Here is a 10277-nt window from a genome sequence, read left to right on the forward strand (position 1 = left end):
ATGATATGCTATATTAACATTACACATTGCAAAGGCATAATTCTTATAAGCCTGAAGCCAATACAATTTAAAGAAAAGTAATAAGTTTAGAGAACTAATTTTTGAACAAGTAACTGTATTTTCAAATCATATAACATCTCATTCTGAGAACTTGTTTTTTAAGTTCAGACTCACTGTTTTTTTTATTGGATGTGTTTTTACGTGTCTACCAGACAGCCACAAACAATCACTAATAAGAGCTAGAGGGAGAAAACAGAGAAGTTAGAAATGCTGTGAGGCAGCTGTTTCCTTGCCAAAAAACCAATTTTACAGCATGCCTTCTTCTTAGCAAATGAAATATCTGGGGAATTTTCTGCTGGTTAATAGCACTTATTCTGGACCAATGTAGAAGGATGGGCAGAACAGCAAAGTATCTCAATCATATGAAACTTATAGGACACTCGATCTCAACAAATGTAACTGCTGATCTTCAGTGATCAGAACATGATTAAGGCCCCATTGAACTGGCAAATGTTTGCATGTCTGAGTGAGTGACCTTGTATGGCTCAGAATGCCAAGGTAATAAATTCAGATTCATCTAAACCTAAAATTTTGGAAGATAACAAAGTCAAACTGACAACATAACTGCCTGGTCTACACTTGATTTAATGTTAATCCAGATACCCATCAACCTGGCTTATATATGCTAGTTGAACTTTTAAACCAGGGATGATCAAAATCATTTTATACTTAACATTACTATTGTTAGAATAGACATGTGCAACAATTGAGTTTAATATAAATAAATGCTGAGGTGAAGGGTTGGATTAAGAACCAAAAAACCTATTTTCTGCCGTAACCTCTTTTCTTCTCTCTCTCTCTCTCTCTCTCTCTCTCTCTCTCTCTCTCTCTCTCTCTCTCTCTACTTAATCCCAACCCTAATTTCTACACTCTTTACATTTTAACTACTATTATAGTATATGATTAAAAAATAAAATTAACACTGCCAAGAAACCTTGGACTTTCTAAATAATTAGTTAAATTTTAAAATCTTAAACAATTTTATGCCACAAATTTGGAATGCTAGAGGTTTCTACATGATTACTACATATTTTAAATTCAAAAACTTTGTATACTTGAATTTATCTCCATCTACTTAACTACCCTGTTATGTATGTGCATATAAGTATTTCAAAATCTTCAGGCAAAGATAGTACAAAGCTTGAGCCTCTTAATCCCCCAAGGCATAATTTATTTCTAACACGCAGCAGGAGGCCAAATCCAACAATAGAATTTTTAAACACTACCGCTGATCCAAATTGTTATGCATTGATAACACTCTTTCCCCTGCTTATATGAACACAACAGACTATTATATCAGGAAAAAATAAAAACAGACAAGCAAAGGGACGTGAAAAAATCCAAGCAGCCATCCCATCCTACAGAGAATTTCCAACAAAGAATGGCACTGAAGTGTACAGAGAAACTCAAAGAAACAAAGCATACCGCATCAGACATATCACAGTGAAGCTTGGTTACAGAATCCCCACGTCCCAGCTCCTGAGCAACTCCATAGGCAATATAAGTCTTTGGTCCCAAGTCTGGCTTCAAAGTTGCCTCAGGTAATTTTGTGGCAAGGTTTAGAAAGCCACAGCGAGGATGTGTATATTCTTTAAAGGGCAAGCAACTGGTGAACTCAGCACCATGCCGAGGTAAGCGTTCATCAAACAAGCTTGATGGGGGCCAGTCTTTCAACTTAAGAATCTGAGGCCAGTCATAACTGTCAAATCGACCCTCCAAATACCCTTTAAAGAATTGGTGGACATTAATATCCACCTGCATTTCATCACAAGAGTAACAAAATCAACCAATAGCTGAAAAAATTTTACGCATCAGATAATAATAAGCTAGAAGAAAAAAAAACAACAACAACAACAGACTCCATTAAAATGGAAAATATAAAAAGAACAAGTAGAAAAATAAAAAACAAAATCAGATACTAATACAATAAACACTGTAAAAGTGCAGCCACATCAAAAGCTAACTTTAGATCCAATTATAATCAGTGCACAGAAGAACAACCAATTGATATTACACTAATTCACGGCATGCACATCAACTCATCAAGACTACAAAATTTTCTAGCAGTTGGGAATATTTGAAAAGATAAATTCCAAATTAAAAAGAAACAAAGAAAGAAGGTAGCAAGTAACGGATGGTTTTCTCATGAAGATAGTACGGAAGGGGGGAAAAGATAAATAAATTAAAACATCAGTCCAGGGGGAAGTTACTTGCTGCAGAAATACATATTTGTGTCTTTAAACATGTATAGTGTAAGGAGGAAAAACAAAACTAAAAATGATGTAACAATAATAATCATTCATCAGTACCAGAGGGGATTCTTAGTGCCACGCTGATTATCAAATTTACTATCGTGACTGACACTGGCTAATCTTTTGCATGTGGAAAAAAGGATCTTTAGTTATTAATTCTTTACATTTAGGATGAAAGACTTCAATGCATTAAACTACTCTAGCTTTTTCTAAAAGCAAAAAAAAAAATATCAAAAAGCAGTCAACTCAGAATTAAAAAATAAGCAAGAAACCATTTGAAATACAAAGGCATATTCAGAATTTGTAGACATATCCTAATGAAATCATGAAGCAATATCAAAACATTTAGCAACTATTACAATAGCAAAAATCTACCATGGCTGACGAATACACCTCATATAAAAATTTTGCGTCAATAAATCTTACCAAACCCTGAGAAGATAATCTGATGGACTAGAAATATCAATTGACACATCAACTATATTCAGCAAACTAGATTTATAACTGGCACAACAAAGTTAGAAAAATAAACTAACCTCGCACCAATCCAAGCAATTAATGGCAGTCACATCTAAAAGCTGGGAATGTTTGAGATTTGTAATTTGACGGAATGCACGCCACATAACCATCGGTTCCCAGCTCAAACCAGATGTAGTATCAAGCACATCACTTACAATCACCGGCTCACCTTTATACCAATGCCACTGAAAATGCTTCAAATCTTCATGTTGAATATCTTTAGCGGTTGGACAGAACAAATCGTTGTCAGCCGAATCTTCTCGAGAAGATGCTTTCCTTAAATTACTACTGCCAACGTCAATTTCACCAGCCTCATTGGAACAGGGGCACCATTGTGGAAAACTTTCAGGCTCATCATTAAGGTCATAAGTTTTGGCTATCTCTTCGGCCTTCACTAACAACTCTGAAACCCAGTCTTCTGCAAACATACACTTCAATTCCAAGATGCCCTGACCACAACCACCCCTGGTTTCTGGAGGGCAAGGAATGCTACCGTCTATATTGGCCTTCCATTCAGATGGTGACTTAACATTATCCACTTCGCTAGTTCCAACAGGTATATCTATAGTCTCTGTTTTCATTGAAGTCCCACCCATGGTTCCCAGGGGACAAGGAATGCTACCATCTTTATTAGCCGTACATTCAGACACTGACTTAACATTATCCACTCTGCTAGTTCCAACAGGTATATCTGAATTTTCTGTATTCCTCAAAGACTCAGAACAGCTTTCCCCACCATGAAAGTAACCCAGTTCATTATAAACATACGGCATGATAACTTCCTCCTCACCTCCCTGTAGGTGGCCATCGCGGAACTCCCGGCAACATATCAGACATAGGTCATAAGAACAGTGAGGACAGCTTCTGTGGAAGTCAACAATAGAAGTTTGGCAATTGTTGCTGCATATAACAAGCAATTACATTAATCTGTCAGCAAACTAATAAAAACAGATTGAAATCATTCACAAAAACCTACCAATAGACACGCTCTGTTTTACTGCATTTCGCCTGTTGTAGCTTTGTCTGTAACAATGATAAACCTGCCCAACCAGACAATAAGTAAACTACAGAACAATATAGTTGACACAACAATTCTCATTCACAGACATTGAAAAATATAGTCATTGTGTTTGGTTTCAGTTTTCTAAAAACTGAATTTTTTGTTTATCGTGTTTTTTTGTTTTTGTTTTTAGTAAATATTTTTAAAATTTTAAGCATTTTTTTTTTACTTTTTTAGATGCACCTTACTTAGATGTATCTAAAAAGTAAAATATTTCAAAATATTAATAAATACACAAAAATATGAAAAATATACTAAATTTTCTTCTTCTTTCTTTTTTGTATTTTTGGTATTTAGTGAATTTTTTAAAGATTTTTTTTCACGAAAATTATACTTTTTAAGTGTATTTATGTTAGGTGTGTCTAAAGATTTAAAAAATTGCTTAAAATATTAAAAAAATTCAATAAAAACAAAACAATACGGAAAACAAAAAAGTAAAATTTTCTGAAAAGTGTTTTTAGAAAACCTAAACCAAGCAAAGTGATTTATTTTTGGAAAAATAACTTGCAGGTGGATTTTGGGGCTAAATATTGTAAATCAATGGCAATCTTCTCAAAATAATGCCACAAGTGAAAGACTGCCAATATATATATTTATGGAATTAGAACGAAAATGCCCTCATCTCTTTTGCAACACCACCCCCACCACTTCCCCACCTTCACCGCCCACCCCCACCCCCACCTAACACTCCTCCACCCCTCTCACCCTCCCTGACACTTCTCCACCCATTCCAATCACCTCCGCCACTCCCCGACCCAAAACCATAGACGACCCAAACCCAAGCCACCAACACAGCCCAAAACCCTCCATACCCTTCTCGTAGCCACCCCACACCTCCTCTCCCCTGATGCAACAAAATTTGTAGGGTGCAAGTCCAATATACTACAAGTTTAATATATGAAGGGTGCAAGTGCAAGCTGTGTTGGGTACGTATATGGTACAACACTGGTGCACAACCCCACACGATTTCCACTTGCACCCTGCAAGATTTGCAGCAGTGAGAGAAAGGAGGTGTGGGGTGGCAATGGGGAGGAGTTGGAGAGTTTTAGGTGGTGCTGGTAGCTAGTGTGTGTTGGGTTGGGTGGGGATGGACTGGGGTTGGCATAAGTGGGTAGGGGAGTGGCAAGGGTGAAAGAGAGGTGAGGAGGGCGTGGAGAAGTAACGGAGGTGGGGGGAGGGGTGAATAGTGGAGGGGTTTGGCTGTAGACAATGAAGGAGAGGTGTAGGGTGGAGAGGTTGGGCACCAGACAGTGGGGGAGAGGTGGAGGGTGGAGGGGTTGAGTGGCAAACGGTGGGGAAATGGTAGGTGTGCGAGGGAGGGCAAAGGAAGTGGAGGGCGTGGCGGCAAAGGGCGAAGGAGGGTACGTGAAGAGGTTTGGGGAGGTTTGCAAAAGAGACAAAAATAAGGACATTCTCATCTTAATTCCATGGATTTGTAATTTATTTTCAGCCTTCAGCCTGTGGTGCAATTCTGAGAAGATTCCTAGTCATTTGCAATATTTAGCCCAAAATCCACCTGCGCGTTATATCCCCTCATTTTTCAATGCCACAAAATTTTCTTAAACAATCCATTTTGATTCAAGAGTAGAAAGTAATTAAGATGTTTAAATAACAAAGCAGGAACTTGAATCCCATTGAAATAGGAAGCCCACCTAACATCATAATTGTAGAAAATACCTTGAATCTTAGCCTCCACCTCCTTCTCCGTCATTTGTTCCCAATTGAAATTTTTCAAAAATGGAAGAAGTGCTAGTAGTATATATTTGGAGTGCTGAATTTTTTCCTTATCATTGTATTTAACTTCTAAATTCTTCAGGTTCTGCACCAAAAGGGATAAAGATATGGTATTTCATGTACAGACATCAAAAAGAGACACCAGGCAAGCATAAACTAAGAAGCTGAAGCAACTTACAATTGGTCCATCCAAACGTAAGCATCGCTTGCAATTGCAAATCTTAAGACAAACAGGACAAGCCTCAGCGAAATCATCCTCAGTCATCTTAGGGTACCTACATACCATTAAACAAGTCACGATAACAACAATAGAATTATAACAAAAAGAGAAGATAATGGTTACTTTCAAGAAATGAAATATTAACACACACACACACACACAGAGAAGAGAGAGAGAGAGTAAATTACACTCACCTCCCTTGAAGTTTGAAAAAAAACACAATTAACCTCACACTTCTTACATAATTACAGTGGTCTCTCTTGAGGTTTTAATTTACGCAACAATCAGACCATTTTTCATCAATAATTTGTTCGGAAATTCTACGGTACACACCCCTCCAAGAGTGTGTACCATATGCACTCTCCACAAATTGGTGTAACTTTACCATAAAATTTCATAACATCAACCACAAAATACATAACCTCGCCACAAATTGGGGTAATAAAAAATGTCACAACCAAGCCACAAACTTTGTTACATGAACCACAAAATTTTGGACATTTTGTTAGGCTAATTTGTGGCGAGGTTAAGCATTTTGCCATTGATGTTACGAAATTTCATGATAAAGTTACACCAATTGTGATAGGGTGCATATGGTACACACCCTTGGAGGGGTGTGTACCATAGGATTTCCCTAATTTTGTTAGTCGTATGAATGAAAAAATGATGTTGTTATCTCTTTTCTACTAAAATATATATATTCATTTTTGTTCATTTCAGTACCTACTCACCATTTGCATTAGTTTTGGACACTTTATTAGCCTTACTAAAAGAGAGCTCAACGTAATTATTGCAAAAGTGTGGGTTAATTTCACTTTTATCCCCTACACTATTGTCATTTTTTTTTATCACCCCTAAACCTAAACTATCAATTTCATCAAGTTAGCTCCTAAAATTTTGGATTTCGATTCATAAGGTCTAATTGGAGACAATCTATCCAAATCCCAATCAATAATGGTAAAAAAACCTAGCTTAGTGAGCAAAAAAAATAATTTTACAATTTGGACAACCTATATCATACAATCAAACACTTACCTACTTACTCACACTATATTAGACAACTTACACCCTGCAACCAAACACCCATCTTCTCCTCCAACCGTCATTTCAAACTATGAGTGTTTGATGGTATGGTTTAAGTAGGTTTTGACACTTACCGATTTGGACAATTGTCTTCAATGGAACTATATTAGCTGAAATTAGAAATGAAATTATAAACTTTTGGGACTAAATGGATGAAATTAGTAATTTAATGATGGAGAAAAAATGGTGACAGTTTAGGGAAAGAAAATGTAGGAATAACCCTAAATTGAAAAGAAATAGCAGTGGCAACTGCACAAAGTTTTTTTTGGGTGAATAAACTGCACAAAGTTTCATTACAAAGTAACCTCAGATGAAACTCAAAAAATCAACAAACATTCAAATCATACAAAATAAAGCAATTGTAACAAATTAAATACTAGCAGAATGAGTAAAACATTCAAATCATACCATCTAGTCATACACGGAACACAATATCGCTTTCTCATACACTTGGTGCACCGAACGACCCGTCCTTTGTCATTCCTCTGGCACTGATGACACATATTAGACACCAATTGACCCTGTAAAATCCAAAGTCAGAAAGCAGAAAACCCCAACAACACAATTCAAAATATTCAATCAATTGAAATCAAAAAGCATCAAAATTAAAGCAAAACAGAAAGAGAGATAGAGAGAGTACTAATTAGTACATTTTCATCCTTCCTTGCACCCCTCACTGGCTTGGATTCTGTATTGACTGGCTTTATAGCTCTTTCAGCCCTGAGAGAATACCTAGACTTGGTTTGATCTAAGTTTTCCTTATGTTCTTCATCTTTCGTATCTGTTTTTGAAACCTTAACACTACTACCCCTCTTCCTTCTCCTCTTTTTCTTCCCTCTTTCTTCATCAGAACAATTACCATTTTCATCTTCACTTCCACCTCCTTGGCCTTCCTCATGTTCTTCATCTTTTGTATCTGTTTTTGAAACCCTAACATTACTATCCCTCTTCTTCCCACTTTCATCATTAGAACAACCACCATTTTCATCGTCACCTCCACCTCCTTGGCCTTCCTCGTGTTCTTCATCTTTTGTATCAGTTTCAGAAACCCTAACCTTAGTACCCTTCTTCCTTCCCCTCTTTTTCTTCCCACTTTCCCCAACAGAACAACCACCATTTTCATCTTCGCCCCTACTTTCTTGGCCTTTCTCCGCCATCACGGCATCACTATTCCCCTCATCCCTCTTCACCTTCGGACGACCCCTACCCCGCTTTTTACTCACAGGAACACCTTCATCGTTCACTGAAACCCCTTGTTCTTGAACATTCTCGTCAGACCCACCAAGTTCCTCCATTTTCCGACCAGCTCCCTTCTTTTCCTTCCGGTTTTCCCGAGCGAGAAAATATATTCCCCTTTTGGGAGTGAATTAGCGATTCTTGGGCTTCGGCTTTTGAACTGAGGAACAGTCAGTGGAGAGAGAATTGGTTGCTATTGAGGCTCAAAACTGCGGCTGAAACCATGGATTTTTCCTGTTTTTTTTGAATAATTTAACAATTTGGGGCTCTCAAGGTGTCAACTTGGGAACAATGAGGAATTCGAGTGAAGCGATGCGTTCTAACGTGCGCATGGAGCTCCAAGATGGTACCAGACAGAGTGAGCCCTACCGTCGGATTAGTGGTCCGGTCCCGAGATATGTGCAGCCCAAGATTTCTGAATGGCCCAAAACCTTAAAAATTGAAAATTTATTTTGATTTTTGGGAAAGGATGACTGATCTGAACTTAATTGTTTATATTGTATCGCTTTATAAATAAATTTTATAATTTTATATTGATTGTATAATATTTATAAGATAAATTAATCGATGATTTATTCTTAAAATTTTACTTATTATTAACTTTTTTAAGAATCATTATGTTAAAGACAATAAATAATTAAAATATATATATGAATTAATGTACTAACTGATATATTAATAGATATAATAAATTTATTAAAGATAAGTGCATTAAATGAAAATATTTCTTCCAACTTATACGTATAGGAATTTATTTATTAGTAATTCTAAAAGTAGATGAAAAAAACCATATATATATATATATATATATTTTACCCGTTGCTCATTATTTTTCACAAAGGTGCCCCTCCTTTCCACTACTTCCAAGAGCTTGGTTTTCATAATATACAAACGCACAAAATGTATGGAGACATATATATTATATAAATATAAATACATAAATTTCATATTAGAATAAATTACTATGAATTAGAGTGAAAGGGAGCATTAGTTACATTTGGCATGTCGAATAAACAAAAATAAATATATATTTTTATTGAAAAAAATATGATAATATAATTTTTTTTATTTATATGATTAATTAATTATTGATAAAAATAATATAACTATTACGTGAATTAAAATCTTAAGAAAAATTAGTGCATTTATGTCAAAAGTATGAGGTTAACAGTATTTTTCTAAAACCTCTGGGAAGAGGTAAGTATAATTTACCTATAACCTAACCATATGACTAGAATCTTAACCATTTGAAGGCATCTATTTCAGCAAAGATATAAATAATAATTATATATTTGTGAATAATCTAAAGCTAGTGAAATCAATAGGATTGATAATATTATATTGGGTAATTACAAATAAACTTCCTAATATTTATTTAAAGTATAAATTGTTTATTGTGATTCTAAAATTTTCAAATGACACATTGTCAACATTTGTTATTTAACATAAAAATAAATTAAAATTTCCTAAATGCCCTCATATATAATAATAAAATTATCAAAACTGTTAATCAAAATATATTTTTTGTATTATTAAAAACTGTTAATTGACTTAATGATTAATTAATGAAAGAGATTATTTCTTATGTTATTATAAATTTAAAAGGGTGAAATATAATTTATAAAATCAATTAATATTAGCAAACTAATATTAAACTACGTACTATTTGTAATTTACTTACGTACTATTTGTAATTTACTTTATACTATGCAATTTGGATCATCAGCCCAAGGTGAATGAACTTCGCCGGCCCAAATCTATACCACAGGCATAACGTTCCTGGCCCACAATTCTCTTTTTGTCATGGGTCTAAAGGCCCTCAAATCTTCCCAACTTCCAACTGAGTGAAACGGGTGATTTTATCTGCACCAAAATAATAATTTATTTAAAATTTTAATTCTTATTATATCATAAATTCAGGACTTGTTTGACAACATTATTTTTTAGTTTAAAACTCAAAAAGTCACTAAAAAAATCAAAAAATTAACAATCTATACTAAAAAGTCAAATATTCTATTTTCTCTCTATTTTTTACTCATCTTTTCGTAAAAAATTAAAAAATAATCCCAAACATATTTTACATTATATTTTAGTTAAAAAACTAAAAAATTAC

At 34.9% G+C, this 10277-nt stretch overlaps 1 protein-coding gene across 5 annotated transcripts in view; it reads right to left on the minus strand.

The window, feature by feature from the left end:
- Window positions 1-8644, minus strand: part of LOC114317079 (lysine-specific demethylase JMJ27) — a 29670-nt gene extending 21026 nt beyond the window's left edge. For 4 of the 5 annotated variants that reach the window (XM_082923613.1, XM_082923615.1, XM_082923610.1 and 1 more), the window contains exons 1-7: window positions 7579-8556; window positions 7337-7449; window positions 5804-5900; window positions 5569-5710; window positions 3808-3871; window positions 2849-3731; window positions 1486-1815 (exon numbers count right to left, since the gene is read on the minus strand). In XM_082923613.1, coding sequence (XP_082779739.1) covers window positions 1486-1815; window positions 2849-3731; window positions 3808-3871; window positions 5569-5710; window positions 5804-5900; window positions 7337-7449; window positions 7579-8223 — 2274 coding nt within the window. In that variant the 5' untranslated portion in view covers window positions 8224-8556. Of the gene's footprint in view, window positions 1-1485; window positions 1816-2848; window positions 3732-3807; window positions 3872-5568; window positions 5711-5803; window positions 5901-7336; window positions 7450-7578 lie in introns of all 5 variants that reach the window. The other variant, XM_028263773.2, reaches the window with a different exon arrangement.
- Window positions 8645-10277: the final 1633 nt, after the last annotated feature.

The sequence above is a fragment of the Camellia sinensis genome, chromosome 1, assembly GCF_055761805.1.
Source record: "Camellia sinensis isolate YWXY chromosome 1, ASM5576180v1, whole genome shotgun sequence".
Lineage (NCBI taxonomy): Eukaryota > Viridiplantae > Streptophyta > Magnoliopsida > Ericales > Theaceae > Camellia > Camellia sinensis.